Source organism: Aythya fuligula, chromosome 10 (genome assembly GCF_009819795.1).
Source record: "Aythya fuligula isolate bAytFul2 chromosome 10, bAytFul2.pri, whole genome shotgun sequence".
Classification (NCBI taxonomy): Eukaryota; Metazoa; Chordata; class Aves; order Anseriformes; family Anatidae; genus Aythya; species Aythya fuligula.
In genome coordinates this window covers 10,529,238-10,547,287 of record NC_045568.1, presented here as the reverse complement: position 1 = coordinate 10,547,287, position 18,050 = coordinate 10,529,238, and the positions used below count along the sequence as shown (strand labels likewise).

Genomic DNA, 18,050 nt, shown 5'->3' with positions numbered 1-18,050 from the left:
AAAAAGAATGTGAGGTTAGTCACGTTATACACATGCATTCTTGTTTTTAGAGAAGGAAGCATGCTTCGTGAACACTAGACTGTGGCAAGGTTCATAAAAAGTCTGTAGAACAATTTCAAAACTTCAATTGGCTATTATTTTCACTATCTGCTAAATTTCATGTTTATTATATATGAATATTAATGTTTTTAGTCTGCAAATTGTTTTTGATTGTACTTGAGCAAGAAAGTGAAGAAAGAACATAATGCTTCTGTCTTGTTTAACCATATTTTTCATTTTTTTTCAATCTGATTTAAGAAAACTCAAAGAAAGGATAAGGTACTCCAGAAGAAATGCTTTAAGTTAAGGCCAAGGTAGTAATTATTCTATATTTATGCATTTTCCAAAACAGTCTTCAGAGAATAAAAAAACAAGACCTAGAAAAAGGTCCTTAAAAAGGATACCTGAAGAAAGGTTCTTTTACTGCATCTTTCATCTGCTGTAAATCTGTTTTTATTGCAGATCCACTCTACCCATATTTCGCTTTAGTGAATTCTAGATTTTTTTATTTCAACTGTTTCTTTAGGTAGGTGAGCATGCAGGACAAACACAAGCAAACTTCCACTATTCATGAAATATTTTATTATAAATCACTTCAGACAAATTTTTCAAAAAAAATTGTTCATATCTGTAAAAGAAAACTATTTCAAAACAACATCCTTAAAGAAAATACTGTTCTTAAACATCAACTTCAGTCAGAGCTCTTCTGTAACAAAATCTAACAAACAAAACCGATGGGTCAAGAGCTATTCGTTTCAGATGTACTCATAAAAGGGAGACTAAGATGTTACACAAATCACAGAGAATCTTTTTGTTGACAATGAAATAGGAACACTTGCTAGTTAATTCTGGCCTGACAAAGCAGCCCAATATTTAAATAATTTCCAGTCCCAAAAGAGACAAACCATTAACATTTCTTATTAATTAAGCCAGTCCTGGGTAAGGGTTAAAGCCACTTCAAAGCATCTAACATAAGCTCTTCATTTCATGTACTTCTCTTGTTGATCAGCCAAGATTTTTGCTGAGGATTTGGCATCATAGAAAAGTTCATTTATTTCTTCAATATGCTCCTTCTCAATGCTGTCTTTCCCATTAATCTTGGCAAGCAGGTTAGCTGGGGTCAGTAACTGCACAGCGTACCTGTGATCAAACAGAGATGGATGAATAATTACAATTCAGTTCATCCCAGTGAATTAAATGTATGTATGGGTGGGAAATTTGTTAGGAAACACACAGCTCCCTCAGCAGTATTAAAAAAAAAAAAAAAAAATATTTTAGATCCTCTAGCATGTACACTCCTTAAACAAGGGAACAGGAGGATTACCAATCTTTCATAACATCAACACTCTTCTGAATAAACCGCGTGTTATTGTATGGGAGAGGGCTGTCTCACTTCCAAGAGAGAATTATCCTACAGTGCTTTTAAACCCAGTCATACATAAGATGTAGCAGAAAATCACACTGTGTTCATCTTACCTTAAGGTTGTCTTGGTACCAATTTCCCCTAAATGGTTTAGAGCTTCTTCACTAATATTTATTCCTTCTGTTTGAGCACGGAGTTTTATGATCTGTTGGGATGAACGATTAAGTCAGGTAACAGCCCAAACTATTAGCATGCTATGCTACTTAGCTTACTTTCTAGAAACCCTGTCAGCTTAGAGATGGGACATGCTATAAAATGAGATGGTATGGAGTTATCCTCGTGTAATTTACCACAGAACTAGAACAGATTTGTGGAATTCTAAGTCTTTGAATAAGTAAATACAATGTTGAAAAACTTATAAAAGGCAGGTAAAATAACATATCTGGACTATTCCTTGATAATTTTGTCTGGTTAGCAAGGTATAAACTATGCTTTTCATTCATAGATAAGAACTTAAACAAGGAAAGTGGAAAAGTATGCAGAAGTAGCAGTGACAGCTAGAGTCTTGTGGACAGCTACATCTGTTCCCAAATTTTGTAGTGTATTGCTGCTGCTACACAGCAGAGCTCTCCAGCAAGCCCTACAAAAAATATACTCTTCCCTTAGGAACTCACAACACACTTTTTATTCAAGTGACATTAAGATAGTAAAATAAATCAAAAAGTTACTTTCTAAGATTCACCTATTCCTGCAAGAAGAAAAAAATCACTAAGAAGAATCTAATCTTTCAAGAACAGTCTCAGGCTCGTACCAGTTTGAAGATCTTTACAAAGTTGGAGAGCAAGATATCACCAATAAGCCTGAGCATATAAAGCTGTAACAAAAGTGGCACAAGTCTCTCGGTAGTCCGTATTACCAGCTGAGTGATAAGGGGCAGACTGGATAATGATGTTGTGTTGTAGTGCTGAGATAACTCTGGAACTGCAAGCCTCATATAATACAGGTATTTTTCACTTTGGCAGCTTTGTAAACAAGATATCAAGAAGCACTCGTTTAAATTAAAGCCATAAAAATGCGCCAGGAGAGTCACGGTAGGGAACAGAGTAAAAGAGTGGTTTGAAATGGTAGGAAGTTGTGCTAAGATATTAATACTGAATATCAGAAATGCTACTGCAAATTGCAATTTCAAATTGAAGACCTTTTCCATCTTATAGATCACCCAAATATCACTTTCCGTTCGCTGAAATAGTGCTACGTTATTCTTCTGCTAGAAACAAGACACCTTAAATGCCACGTCTCTAAGAACAACTATTTAAAAAAAAACTTCTTGTCTAACAACTCTGCAGAATCTTACTGAAGGATCAGGGTCTAGGGCATTAACCCAGCAAATACATATATAAACAAGCTGCTGTGAAATAGGAAAAGTGTTTGCCAGGTGAAATACATTATGAACAGAATGTGCCAGTTATTACCTCTATCTGATACAAAGGCAAAACAAAAAAAGATTACCACAATGTCTGACTAGAATATTCTTACAACAGAGAATTTCCTAGGACCATATTCTCCCTGTTTTGGTTACACCAAGGTAACTGGGTCTTGCTCTCTCACAGCAGAGCTATACAATGGAATTTCTACTGGTTAGGAACAAACTTTTCAGTACAAGGACAATTCTTGCACTGATAAGCACATCAGTTGTGATAAGGCAAGGAGTCTCACACAGAAACATAACCAGGGAAAACTTCTTCCTAGCATGAAAGAAAAATGGGAGCAAAAACAGAGAAATAAATGGACCTCTTATTTTTACTGTCCTTCCCTGCCCCCCCCCCTCAATTGTATTTAGTTACATTCAAGGGTAATAAACAGCTCCTCCTTCTCTCCCAGGAGAAGTCATTCAAAAGCCTTAATTTAAGGGAAAATGAGATTATCTGACTATGGGAACATGATTTATGAAAAAAGGCCGTATGTATTTTTAGCTTTAGGAAAAGCTACTGTAAACACTTTTGCCCTCATCCCTGCGGAGGGTGGAAACCACAGCGCTTAGCCAGCTCTTCTGAAAAATCAGCAGTTCAGACAATAGCTCTTTAACAGTGTATTATCTGCATGATAATATAGCACACTAGATAAGTATTACTTATACGTATTACTTTTTGTTAAACATGCTATATATAGCTCAGAGTGCATATTCTTGCTACCCTAATTGCACAAAATTCACATACAATACAGGGAAGTCAAGACAACTGTCTTTAACATCTCCAGACTAAGCAGAAATCACGCTTTAATACCTGTTTTGTATGCAGAAAATACATAATCGTGTTATTGAAATCACTGGGCTGCTTCTACTATTATCTGTACTTTAAAGCATTAAAGTATCCTTTTAGGCACAAAAAATCATCCAGAGCATGGTTCAGCTGTACGTGAAAAGCTCCTCAAACCAAATGAAGTGAAGCTTTGCCTCTACGTTTATATTCGATAAATGCCTCAGCTTCACCTTGGCACTTATCCAGCAGCAGGAGACTATTATCTCGTGACAACGCTCTCCTCCATTGACACTATCTCTTAAATAATACAAAGAATTGACATGATAAACTGTAATGTCTTCTGCATTGTGTCACTTCACAGCATTGAGACGCTAATGAGGGGGATCTTTGACACGGTGCATCATAATGGAACCCAAGCATTATAATCGATACACAATACGTTGTGATGGTCCCACAGGAAAGGCTCCAGGCATTCAGACGCGTATCTCTGCAACATTTACTGTGCTTACATTTCCAAACTTGACTAGGAGCATAAAACTCCTTCCAGTTTCAGGGAACTACTCCAGAAGGTTAAAGCTACAGTACAGAGCATGGAGGCAGAAATGCAGTGCATGAAGTTGCGTTCTGTAACCTCTCTCATCTCTTGTGTGGAGGAACAGCCTGAGGAGTGGGACCATTGGTCCTAAAATCTAACACTTCCCCTCGTAACAAACAGAAAAAGAGCTACCTCCTGGAACCTGCAAACTCTATGGAAAGCACAGCGGTGCAAGAGAGGTGGTCAGCTAACAATTCATGGCATTTCATGCAAGTGAGATGTCACTTTCAGCTCTAGATGTGTTTACCAATAAAACTCATCAGTGGACGGAAATCCAACAAAAAAGTGCAGGCAGAACCTTAACTGGCTTATTCTCAATGGTTACAGAAGCAGCATGCATTTAGGAAGTGGTAAGCTTTCTGGCACAAACCCTGCTGACCATACAGTTTCAAACAGCTCTATAGCAACAGAATATACAGAGACATAGCAGCTATCCCAAGAGACTAGAATTCCAGGGACTTTTTAGAAGCTCTTTAAAATGTTTATACCTGCTTCATTTCTTGGGGTGTATACAGCATGGTTCGGATAATCATCACTCTGTCCAGCAGGTCCAGTGGTATTCCATGAGGAGACACTACATCCTCTGTGCCTCTAAAGGAGAAAGCAAACAGAAATGGATCAACTACTGCTCTGAGTTCAGTACCTTGATTTGACTCATATCAGTAATAGGTGACTACACATCTACTGGTTTACAATTCTTATGTCTTCCCCATACAGGCATGTTCCTCAGATACAGACAGGAAATGGTCTAGTTCATACTGGACAGCCTGAAGGAAACAAATACTATTTCTGGAACTCTTAAAATGTCACTCAGAAATAGTTTGTGGTGATGCTTTTTTTCATGTTTCTCTTCATTGCATCTTATACAATACAGCCTTAGCTAATGTTCCGAAGTATCTTCCAGAAAGGAACAACTCACTAAGTTGTTCACCAATGTCAATAGAAATGATACCACTATCATTAATTGGGAGAACATTCTCTCTTGCTCAACAAGCCATTACTTCGTTCAATATTTCCCTCACCCGTATAGCCACCACAGTGGTTTTACATTACATGCTTGCAATCCAGCAAATTCCGAGTTGGAGATCTGTGCATGAAGGATAGAGAAGGATCTAGACCCTCAACTATTTTATTTGTTTGGCATAAAGCAGCCAACAGCAAAATCACAGGTACATCTACTCTGCTCTTCCAAGACAACCATGAGTTGCTGTGAAGTCAAGAATGAAAGAGAGCTGCATTTCATGAGACCTACGGAGATCACAGGTGAAAATGGTGAAGTGCTGGTGGACAACTACATTTCCAATTTCTGTGCCAGCCTTTAAGCATTTCACCTTTTGTTGCAGTCCTCTGTGGGAGACAAATCAAAATGTCCTGCAATCATCTCCTCCTGTACTCTTGAGTAGATGGTGTTGTTTCCTCTGAATCAGTTAATTCTCTTATGATTTAAAAACTCAGCTACAATTAATTTTTTCTTTTTAAGAGCCACCACTAGGTGAATTAGAGCTTCACCAACTATGTGAGATAACAGTATACAGTAAAGGCCTTGCTTTTAAGGGATTTAGTTTACCAAAACTTGATACAACTATTATATGGAAAACTTCCTTTCTTAAATCATGTGTTCCTGTCAGTCCACGCTGACAGAGCTGTTTGTTCTATTTTTACAAGACGGCCTTTTTATGCCTTTGTAAAAAGAGCACTGCAACATCTACCTCAAACATTTTTGAAGAGCTTATCACCTTAACTTCTAAGCAATGCAAACAAAGAAAGATTAATACCAGATGAGCCAGTAAGAGTGAAAGGAATAGCTGGTTACACAGCTGAATTAAATCAATTTAGAGAGTAGCAATCATTGCTAATGACAGCTTGTTTAGACATAATTTGACCTAGACCACAAATTAGCAGTAAAACTTCAGGAAGAATCTGAAAGAGCACACTTTTACTGAAAATCTGAAGAATGTGTTGTGTGGGTGCAAAATACTGAAGTAGAGGCACGAACTGGAGTGGAGATGAAAAATAAGTTAGTTGGCAAAGCTGGAGAAACAAAAAAATCCAGCCTAATATAGTAGGAAAGAATGGAGAATGGGGACAGGCTGAACTGTGATATGCTTTAACAGTAAGAACAGGAAGCTGAAGTCTGATGCAAGAAGGATAGTAAACAGTGAAGTTATCCAGAAGCAGGAAACCATGATATTAGAGATTTGTAGCTCTGGTGCTCTGGAAGTCCCTAATGCACAAGCAAGAGATGTGTTGAGGTATCCAAAGAGAAAGGTAAGTGTAATAGAACACCCAGGAAACAGACAATTCAGAGGCTGTTAGAGAAAATGAAGAATTTCATTCTGCTTTAATTCAGTCAGTCTGGCATGAAGTGCTTTTCCCCTCATGAAGCTCATGAGCAGTTCTGGAGCACTAATGGAGCTTGCAACCCAACTAATGAAACTGGAAAATTCAACTTTAGACATACCTGATAACACAATTTCCTCGATTGGAAGCAAAGATGACAATGGGGGAAATAGAAGACTCCAGTGCTCGGTGCAGGTATGTGAAACATTCAATATCCAGCATGTGAACCTCATCTACAAACAGCACACCCGGGACCAGCTCTGCAATGCCTTGATCGATGTATTTATTTACCACTTTATTTATTTCTCCTCTAAGTTTATCTACAAGAACCAAAAGAAATTGTTAGTTATTCTGCTAGTGAGCTGTATGTCTCTATGAAAGACTTAGAGTAATATTCTCCTTGAAATTTTCATGGGTTGTTTTTTTATTGCCACAAGGTAAATCTTTGTGACATCAAAATGATGTGGCATTTAAAACTAAACTAAGATCTGTGATTTCACTGCTATATTGTAGAGACACCTGTGCATCAAACTATTCCTAAACCGAACTTCTGGCACTGAACTGAAGCAGTCTGTTCTCTATCTTACCTTGTGAAACACTACATCAGAGGAAGAAAAGACAGTCAGCTAAACATCGGTTTAAAACATGAAGCTTAACTGAGTTTCCAAGCACGGGTGAAGAGAACATTACAAAAGAATAAAATATTCCTACTGTATTTCAGCAAGGCAGTTCTTTTAACCAATTATATGAGCATGTGCATTATATATATGGGGCTATATAAAAATTCTGTCAACATTTGGATCTCAAAGTCATGCAAGATGTTATATGGATAAATCTGACTTCAAAATAAGCAAAGTGACCTCTGGAGCAGAAGAAAAACTTCAAAAGAGCACCATTCCGGTTAAATATTGAAGACGACTTTGATCTAAATTTAGATAGTCACTTACTGAAACATTTCTTTCAAAGCAAAAAACAGAATAGATCTTTCTGTAGATCTTTTTTCCTTCCATGATCTGTAGGTAGGAAAGCAGCAGTGCACTTAGACCATCAAGTCAAAATGCAGCTGCTATAGAAGGGTCAAAACCAAATCAAGGTCTGCAGAAGCCTTTTTTCTGCTCCACAGAAATACTGCATAGTTGCTTCATGTAAGAAATAGCCTAAGTTTTTTAGATTTTGGGGGGGTCAGTTTGGATCTCAGTGTGGCTATAGAAAAATATGAACTATGCACCTTCTGGGAACTATGTTTTGAGAAGGGGGATGGCACTACCTTTCTGACCTCTTTCTCTCCGAGACGATGGGTAGAGTTCAGTATGTAGTTTGAAACTATCTGTGTGAACCAGTAACATGTTGGTACTCTTTCCAGCTATTGCAATTGTGGCAGTTGTATCACTGCTCTCTCAAATCTGAATGTTTTTGAGTAAATATTATGAAGGCATTCATTAGAGATGTCACATGAGTAACATGATTTTTAATTCTTCTCTAACTAGCAAACGTATAGGTTATGTTGGTCAGAAATATGATGAAGGATTCATACCGGTAATTTCAGTTTTCTTAGGCTTCATCAATTGTCCCATCATAGAAAGGATGTCTTGCCCACCCTAGGAAAAGAAAGTTACAGATCAACTATTAAGTCTTCTAGTGAACACATACAAAGCAAATTTTAAAAACTGGGAAGTGGTTAAAGAAGTTGTTTCTTACACTTAACTCGATATTTTATTTAATCAGTGGTTGATAACTTGCCAAAGGGTGGGTAACTTTACCACAGTGGTATTCTAATAGATTAATTATCCATCTCATCCACTCATTCTTTAGCCTTGCTCATTTGGAGTGCGCAAAAAATCAAAATGAGATATCCTCTTTTAAAAATTGTAACAGAAGCTCATTAAGAACTGAAAACATCATCAAGGAACAGAGACTTGGGATGGCCTGTGCACACTGTAACTGTTCAACCTATCAACACAATTATGCTGAGTTTTAACACTTTTTAATTCCTCAATTTTATCATGTAAATGATTTTGCTGGAAAAAAAAGTATGTTTATTTTGAAGAGGAATAGGTTAAGTGGTTGTAGTATCACAGCGTAGGAGTGGCAGCCTTTAAACATGGATATTGTATTGTCAGTGGCTTTTGTTTATGACAGAGATGGAGTTTCCTCAATACTCAGTTTATGTTAAGATACAGTAAAGAGTGTTGTGTTTTTGTTTGTTTGTTTGTTGTTGTTGTTGTTTTCTGAAATGCATTCAGAACTCTAGTGAAAATCACAAGGAAGTTCAATGAGAGGTTATGAAATATTTCTGAAGGAAGCAGGGACATTAAAAGAATCTACAGCAAAGTCAAAAATACTTTGTGATCATTTATCATAGTGCTTGCAATTTCTATTTCATGACCACAAAGCCATAGCTAGAGAAGAAATTAATCTGTGTTCATGACTTTCAATAAAAAAAATTATGCAGATCTGGCTGCTGCTACCTCACATCTCTCCTTATAGAGAGAAAGATGTCATCTTTTTCTTTGGTCAAGAGGAGCAGCCCACTCAGCTTTTTCTGCAGTGGATGGGGCACAGCAGTATGTGGAAGGAGGGAGGCAGGTCTAGATTATGCTTTTACTGTGAAGGTAGCAGATCCCACATATCCATGTGGAAGTTCCTCTGACAAATATTCGTAAGTGAATCCTAACCAAGCAACCACCTCTTTGACCTGGACAGGAGGGCCAAAGAGGCAGCCAGCTGAGGTAGGACCTCCCTGCAAACAGAGAGCAGAGGTAGAGTGGCCTTCAAGGTAAGACATGCTGCTCTTCCTATTTAAGGTAATTTAGGATATCTCAAAGCTTTTTGCATCTCCTTGATTATTTTAAAAGCTATCACATCCACGTAAAGTAATTTTCTTGTAAAGACTTCATCTGTGGAGTCAGGTACCTGAGGTCGAGCGTTGGCCACATCCAAGTCATGCAGGGTGACATCCTGAATAATTTCCTTTTTCTTGTGCACATCACCCTTTGGCAAGGGAACATACTCTTCAGCTTCAAGGTCGAATTCTGTAGCATACGTATCACACCTGCCTTGCCTCTGGAGAAAGGCAAAGAAGAAAAGCCCAGGTATAGAATTGGTTTCAGTGCCAAAACTTGAGTGACATAAACTTGATAAAGGGCTTGGTTCACAATTACAGTACTGAAAAGCTTCAGTCTGACAATTCAGACACCCCCCTCCCTGATTTAGCAAAAGGCATGTTGTATCTACTGATCAAAGCTCAAAAACTCTGGTGAAATGCACCTGATATTTTAGCAGTAAGAATATTCCACTTTTCTCTCTCTCCCTCCCCTCTTCTTTTAACTGTATGCAATTCTTGCTAAAGGACAAATCCAGCAGATTAGCTAGAGATTGGGAGAACTGTTCAAGACTCCTTTGTAGGTGGGTGATTTATTATATGATACAAAATATTATGCTCATCCATTAAACAGCAAGTATCGCTGTACACTACTTTCTGAATCAGATATGAAAAGAATGCTAACTAATGCAGTTTTCCCTTCTACGTGTATATATCTTGTGGAGAAAATACCAGAGCGATAAAAGAAAGATTAAATACACTGCACATGTCAGCCTGAAAATGACTAAAGTTGCTTGGTTTTCTCCCCCCTTCCCTTAAAGATGTTTTGATCTTACAGGAAAGAAAACTCATCCAGGCAGCATCAGTGATAGCTTCCTTGCCAGATGACCTCAATTGTGAACCAGATGACCATGCTCTTTCAGTGCAAGAGATATTTTTCTTTATAGATAAGGAAAACACTAGGCTCTTATTAAAACTTTCACGTAACCATTTCACGTCAATTAAGCTTAACAAATTGGAGAGCTTTTTAACAAAGGCAGAGAAGGACCTGCAAGAATACATCCACCTGCATAAAAATGCAGAACTTTTATCTTACCTTGACGGCTCCGCTGTTTGCTTCAATATAAATAACATCGCCAGTTTCCACTCGTTCCTTCTGCAAGCTTTCAAATATGCTTGGGTCCAGCTGGAGACAAACAAACATCACGGTTGGTCAAAACAGTTCCATATTATTATGGTAATGGAGGAAGAGAAGCTTAGACTAAAGCTCACTCCTATCAGGCAAAATTAAACTGTAACCCCCCCACAATACCTTGTAGGATTTTATGAAGCTGTAAGACCTGGAGTACTGGTAGAGTACAACCTTAGTCTCTATTGTAAAATCTGAAAGAAGATGCACAAAACTTACTTCCTTACATAAAAATAAACGTCTGAAGAAAGTGACATTAAGAGCCAAAAACATAATGATAATGACTGCAGTAACAAAGTATACCTTTGTGCGAAGTGACAATATGTTTGTACCTAGGATGTGGTGCTTTGTTTGCTTTCTAGCAAAACTTTCACAAAAAAAACTGGCTATTGCACTGGTTTATGCTACTTGATCTCTTGAGTCTGCATCCTCTGTGGAGCTGGGTGAAGGAAAGTGGATATGGAATACGTTAAATGCTATTGTTTCTCTTAGTACATATTTATTCATTTTTGCTCTACATTTTCTAGTTTTCAGAGTGAACAAACTGAAGATGATGCTTAACAGAGACAGCATTCAGTTCTCTCACACTCTAACTGACAGGGAAATTAAACAATATGGACAGAGACTTGTACAAGAAAACAAAGGGAAAGTGGGTCTGTGCTGGCAAGCTACCAGCTCAATTTCTAGTTCTCTATCACATCTCCACACATAGAAAGGGATGTGACAGAAAGAACGATTTATACTGAAGCAGGCAAAATTTCCCAAAACCATACTCAAAAATTCGACTGCGTATCAGGAAAACAAAAAACAAACAAACAAACAAAAGCTTTCTTGTACATTCGCTGTCATGACCACAAAGTTACAACTGCAATCAGTGTGAGCACATCATAGTCTGAGGCAGGTTGTAGCTCAGATTCTCAGCTAAGCCCATTTTTTCTGTGATGCTAGTAAGGCTGTAAAACTGCATCAGAATCTCTTCCTGTTTAAACTCTCCTTTAGCTCGCTTGAATGTGCATGAGTGTGTGTTGCCAGACAGAAAAATAACAGGAACTGTTGACTGAGTGATGGGATTACCCCTCATTTCAATGGGTAGGAGAAAAGACTAACATCTAAATAATCTCTACGAAAAGCAGATAAACGTACATCCGCAGGAGTAGGGAAAAGTTGTCTAGCAAAAATGTCTCCTGGCATTGTTATGCTACACAACTGGGGATCTAGAGCTTAAAAAGGAAATAAGAACTGCTAAAAACAGAAATCGCAGATATGAAATTCTTAAGGAAATTTTTGAGACTCTACCATCCATACCTTCAACTGTTTGGTTCCCTTTGCAGTTTTGAGTCCTATAATTACATGGCTGATGGTTTTGCCGTAACCCCCCATAGGATTTTCAGTCTCACATGGAGTTAGTTCTGTAACCTCTCCTTCATAAACCTCCTTGGTCTCTTTAATCCTCAATCCTGCAAGAAATTGTTTGGAATAGTACACAAATCAATGGCCATAAACACTCAAGAGTCTGCTGCACTAATGCCAACAAATTTTAACGTATCATTAGGGTTCATTACATTTAATGGGATTTTTTTATTTTCAGAAATTGAAAGATCAATTATAATTCTCTTCTTCAATAGAAAGTGAGAATACTCATCCTGGGTAATGAAAGGGAAAGCTCAGCCCAAGTTCTGACGGAAAAGCAGTTTAATAAACTCTAAAATTTTCTTTCTGCCCATTACTACTAGCTCTTGAAGCAAACGTCAGTATCCTTTCTCTTTTCACTCCCCTCGAAGAGGAGATTTGCTGCCCTATGTTAAAGATAAAAAATTCATCAAAATTCTGAAACTAAAGATCAGTGACACTAAAGTAACTAGGAGTTTTACACAATTTTCATACTATCAGAAACGTTCTGCTAAGTCAGGAAAGAGGAGGAAAATAAGTAACTTCATAAAAAAAAATTAGCAACTAAGTTAAAAATAGCATAAATTGATTAACAGGTATGTTAGAATCTCATAAAATTAATAAAAGCTTAATGTATCATGCAAAATATTTGTCAAGTTAACAGCAAAAGGTGAGCTAGATAAAATTTAACAGTTTGCTATGATGCAAACTTAAAACTATTCCAAAAGAGGTGACATTGACATCCTTACTTTGCTGTTTTTCAGATAGTTCAGAAATCATCACAGTATCTGAGTATCTTGTATTCTTGTCACAACTATTGTAATGGACTAACAGTTGTTATAAACTGATAAATAATACAAAGCTGAGGAGTTTTACAGTTAGACTGTCCCCAAGAAAAAGCACTATCATCACCACCACTACAATTATGCAGATGTTCTAACTACATAAAAGTTCAAAGAGCCCACATCTGAAGAGACTCTATAAAGCATTTTATGAGACACATATGCCGTACCAAAAATAATGAATGGGCTGTAACAAGATATAAGGAAGTCATCCTGCCCAGTCTGAGGCTATTAGGACTTTATAAAACTTTCCTTGTTCCTCAACTTTTCATTTTACTTTGAAATAGATCAGACTCTTCACCAGTAATCTTGAGTTGTTGATAGGGAAATAGAAAGAACTGACAAATATGAGTCTGTCTCCCTCTACTGGACCCAAATCAAGAGTAGGATTTGAAATGTGAAAAATAGGATATTTGTGGACAATGTGATTTCTTGGTACGAAGTATTTGTTTTCTCTTATTTAGCACTATATAAGAAGTTCTATATGAAGTTAATTTTTAACATGTTTTTCTGGTATGCCAAACCATCACATAAAAAAAAATAACGAACCTTTGAGTTATAAAATTGTCCTAGACAAGGCTGTATCACATGGGTTACATATGCAAGGAATGTTTAGTAATACGGGAAACTGTACTGCAAAACTGTTGGTGGTGAGAAATGGACATTCACAGGCTTGTTTTTCCTTTTTGCTTTGTTTTTAAACTTTCAGCACAAGCACTGTTCTGCTCCCACAAACTGCAAGCCATTCATGCTTGCGGTAAGTTTTGTATGTTCCTAAAGTACATCTTCCAGTTTCACTCTTCTGAAAAGTAGCAGATTCACATGATCAGAGTCTGCTCCACAGCACAAACCAGAGCTGAGCCAGCAAGGATAACCCAGAGACTTGCTTCAAAAGCATGCCTCTAATTTAAACTGATGTGTTCACATAGATACGTCCATAGAAAATATTTACAGTTTAGCATGATCTGAGCAAAGGTAATCATGTTCTGAATTTGCTGATTATCTTTTGTTTCCAAATCAACCTGCATTTATCAGCTACGAATTTCACTCTTAAATGAGCTCTAACTTAAACAGAGGCATCTACTTACAAATTAGAAGCATGAATCTAAGAAGAAAGTTGTAGAATGCTTCGTGTTTGGGCTCAGTAGCATTATACGTATGAACTTAGACAATGCTTATTTGATTTAGTGGCAGTTACAATTCAGAGATACAGGGAATGGACATGCTGTTCAAGGGGCTATTCTAGTAGTTATTTGTTACTGCGTCTGAGCTTGTAACATAAGCTACTGTCATCATCCTTGCCAGCTGCTAATAAGGTCTATACGATATTAATCCCTCTCATCTGAAGTGGTTTTTGTTTTTAAAACCCGTACAATTCCATCTTCTCATTTCCCACTCCATGTTTTTATGTTTCTTACATACAATAATCTACCTGCTATACACTAGACAGTGCCTGGCCAGTAGAGAATGTCAAGTCTGTTATTAAATGACTCAACAAAAATTCTGAAAACTCTGAATTGCCCTTTTCCTCGTACAGCAATGTGTTTGAACATGTCAGATTCTGTTGTTTCCAAGGAAAAAAAAAGGAAAAAAGAAGAAACCGATGTTAACATCCCTGATAATTTTTATAAATAATATAGATGATATATATAGAACCTGCTGGTAAGGTATCATACAAAAAAAAAAATCAGGTATTGATTGACGTAAGTGTATTTTTTTTTCTTGCACCCAGTTACAGCAAACAGTGCATTGTTCATACAAAACCCTTTTTTAGAACATGCACCCTTTTAAAGTATTTATTTACCCAGCAAGGGATCTAAAACCTAACTGAGATTTGAACATGATTGGAAAGTGTTCCATTTTGAAAAACAATGGATGCTAGTCCTTTAAAATATTTTTTTACACTGATAAAAACATTCAATAAAGGTTGTGTTATGAAAATGTGACAGAGAATTCAACACAAAGGAATAAAAGAGGTTCCATCTTTCATTAACACCAATATTTGTTTAGAAGTGTCTCTCTACTGCCATTCAGGGAATGCAGGAGACTGACAATGTATCTGGCTGTTAACCTGAGAGAGTTAAAATACTGCTATCTCTGCAACTGACAACACGGATGGCAGAAGTTTCATCTCTTGGTTCAAGTTTCCAGATCTCTGACAGGGAACTTCATCACATCAAGGAAATATTGCAGACTGCTCACTCTCTGGCTTCCCTCCCCCAGGCCCTGCCAGACTCACGGTAACTAGAAGACCACAGACTACTGAAAGTTGCTTTCTTATAAAAGTCAATGGACTGCGTTTGTTTGGTTGCAGAGTTGAGAGACATCTTCACTGCCATCAAATACTCTGATGAAGTCAGAGGGGAAACATGGTACAGAAACCAGGAAAATTAACTGTTAATATGTCCAGTGTTTTGGTTAGGCTATCCTCAGGCAATCCTCAGACAAACAAGGGCCACTTTAACTGCGTTTATCAGCTGTCAGCAAAGATCACCTAAGAGATTTTAGATACTTAGTAAGGTTGTATTGTAAATTGGTTAAATTTGCATTGAGCTTGTACAAGCACTCTGGAATTGAGAAGAAAATTGAGGAAGATATTAAGTTAAGGTATTTATTTTGCTGGCACAGAAATTTCCTCTGGGCTCATTGTTACACTAAGTCATGCTAACACTGCCATTTGGGAGTCCCCGAAGAAGGCTGTTTGCTTAATAGCATAAAATCACTAAAAAAAAAAAAAAAGGAGAGACCATTTTGCTGTCAAAAGTATTTCTGCTAATGTAAGAAACTAAAAATAGGTTTTCTTTTGTATTTATGCAGTCAAAGGCAAAAGGAGATGGACCTGGAGGTCGAGAAGAGACTCTGGGGAAGCAGAGTAAACCAAAAATAACTGTGGGAGACAACCATTATATTATGGTTTATATCCAGAGGGCCTTACCGACTCCACTAAGTATGGGAAGAGATTCACCAAACTAAGATCAACACAGAAAAAAAGAACACACCGTGATCTCGAAACCACCATGACCACTGAAAAAACCTTCCTTTTCAGATGACTGGAAGAAAACAACAAAGTAAGTATCATGCAAATACTTAATTATTCTGCTTTTCTGAAACTTACCAATTGCCCGTCGGAAGTTTTCCATTAGAACTTCTGTTTTCTTGATCTCAGTGGAATAGACTTCACTTCCAACCATAGGACAAAAGGGAACTTTACTGCCTAGTTCCTGAGCAATAGCTAAAGCCAGAGCAGTCTTAAAAATAGAAAAAGACATTATGCATTTAATTTGTTTAAGGATGAACGTAGGATTCTTTCTGCACAGAGTTAACTTTCCTTATCTTATTGCTTTCCATCTGTCAACTACCAATTTAATGTTAGATCCATTCTGTCTGACAGATATGTCTCACACATAGCTAGCCCCCTCCTCCACAAAACATATTAGACATTAAGTGACTTTTACCAAAGATACATAAAACACCTTAACAGAACAATACTGTACACTTGAATTTAACATCTGATACAAATGCTAGTTGCCTGAAATAGCAGGAGGGCAAAAATAAAAGCAAAAACTATTTAGGATATTATATTAAAATTAATTTTGAAGCCTCTTCTTAAGAAACCACACCACCTATGTGTTTATAATCTACACACGATGTCTGTACACTAATGATGCCTGAACACACCACTGGATACAGCCAACGTTAATGACATGGCAAAAATCAAAACATAAAGCGGGGAAACACATCAATACCTTAATGAAAAAGAAAATCCGGTAGATGAAAACAATATGTAACCACTACCCCAAAATGGTTTGGGCAAGAAATAAAATGAAAATAGCTCTTGGAATACTTTATTTTGTATAAATAAGGAAAATAATACCTTGCCAGTTCCAGGAGGTCCTGCCAACAGTACAGCTCTACCAGCCATTTTCTTGCTTTTGATTAATTCCACTATAATCCCGCAAGCCTATAGATTAAATAAGTATTTACATTGTTAACAATAGCATTGCTGTAATATTTTTCATTCCAGTAACAGTAGACATGTCAAGAAAAATTAGGTCATGTGAACCCACTAAAATAAAGAGGATTACAATTTTATGCATATAAAATAGACACACGATCAGAAAAAAAAAATACTTCCCACAATTACTTTATCTAGCACGCTGAAAAAAATTAAATAATCAAAGACAGCAAAACTCAAACGTCAGAGCACAGCATCCTTTCCCTCTCTCCGAGAAACAGACATGTATCAGGGTATAAAAATAAAGCAAAAAGCGCGGTTTGGGCCTTCCGAACGACAATTCGCTGAAGCACTCCCCGAGGGCCGGATGCAGGGCTGAAAAGGAAGCCCCAAACCCCACTTGCAGCGCATCTCTGCCTGTTGGCGGCTTTTTGCTGCCTCTGGCACCTTAATTCTTAAACTCAAGGCGCAGAACACCGCAGCCACCGCGGGGCGAACGAGAAGGAGCCCGGATCCAAAAGCCCAGAGCTACGGGGCCACAAAACCCGGGGGCTGCCGCCCGGCCTCCCCTCAGCTCAGGAGGCGCCAGGATCGGGGCCTTTCCACCCCCTCCCCCCCAATCTCACCTCCCTCGCGTTCTCCTGCCCGACCAGCCCGGCCCCCGCCGGCTTGGCGGTGCCGCTCTCGTCCAGCCCCAGCCCCTTGACATGGCTGTGGGCGGCGATGCGCTGTGTTTTGGACGTGCTCTTCACCTCCTCGATCTTCATGGCGGCCCCGCTCCCCTCCGCGCCTCACGGCCGCACGCGGCCCGCCCGTTGCCAAGGCGCCCGCCCGCCTCGGCTCGGCCCGCCTCCTCGGCGCCGCTATTGGTCCGCCTGCCGCCCGCTCTTGGTGCTGATTGGCTGAAGCGGCTGCCCGTCGCAGTCAGGGGGTGCGTTGGGGTTTAGCGTCCGGCTCGGCGCTTCCCGGTGCGCCGCTCTGAGGGGCCGGCGGCGAGCGGGGGCTGCGGGGAGGGGGGGCCGGGGGCGAGGCGGCTTCTCCTCAGCCGGGGGTCGTGGCCAGGGGGTGGCTGAGAGCTGGGAGCAGGGGGCTCCCCTCGCCACAGGGGGCTCCGGTTTGCTCCCGGTGGTCTCCTGCCCCCGCTGGCAGTGGGTGCAGCTCACAGAGCTGAGGTGAAGCTTCCCGTGAGGGGTTTCTAGGTATTGGTCATGGAAGTAGCAAAAGGCAGTGTTTTACTCCCGAGTGTGTCTTCCTAAATT

At 38.8% G+C, this 18,050-nt stretch overlaps 1 protein-coding gene across 1 annotated transcript; it reads right to left on the bottom strand.

The window, feature by feature from the left end:
- Positions 1–959: 959 nt before the first annotated feature.
- Positions 960–17,595, bottom strand: RUVBL1 (RuvB like AAA ATPase 1). The gene is made up of 11 exons (XM_032194156.1): positions 17,418–17,595; positions 16,711–16,797; positions 15,952–16,084; positions 11,911–12,062; positions 10,513–10,602; positions 9,509–9,658; positions 8,130–8,193; positions 6,717–6,915; positions 4,744–4,846; positions 1,516–1,607; positions 960–1,179 (listed from the first exon to the last, which is right to left on the bottom strand). The coding sequence occupies exons 1-11, from the start codon at positions 17,556–17,558 to the stop codon at positions 1,020–1,022; spliced, it is 1,371 nt and encodes a 456-aa protein (XP_032050047.1). The 5' UTR covers positions 17,559–17,595; the 3' UTR covers positions 960–1,019.
- Between the last annotated feature and the right edge of the window lie 455 nt (positions 17,596–18,050).

Bases quoted from the DNA above. Each gene is read 5' to 3' on its own strand.
- RUVBL1 (XM_032194156.1), bottom strand. From the start codon at position 17,558: ATGAAGATCGAGGAGGTGAAGAGCACGTCCAAAACACAGCGCATCGCC. The intron at 12,063-15,951 runs GTAAGTTTCAGA...AATTTCTTGCAG, and splicing joins AAACTTCCGACGGGCAATTG to GATTGAGGATTAAAGAGACC. The intron at 10,603-11,910 runs GTATGGATGGTA...GTTTGTCTCCAG, and splicing joins AGGGAACCAAACAGTTGAAG to CTGGACCCAAGCATATTTGA.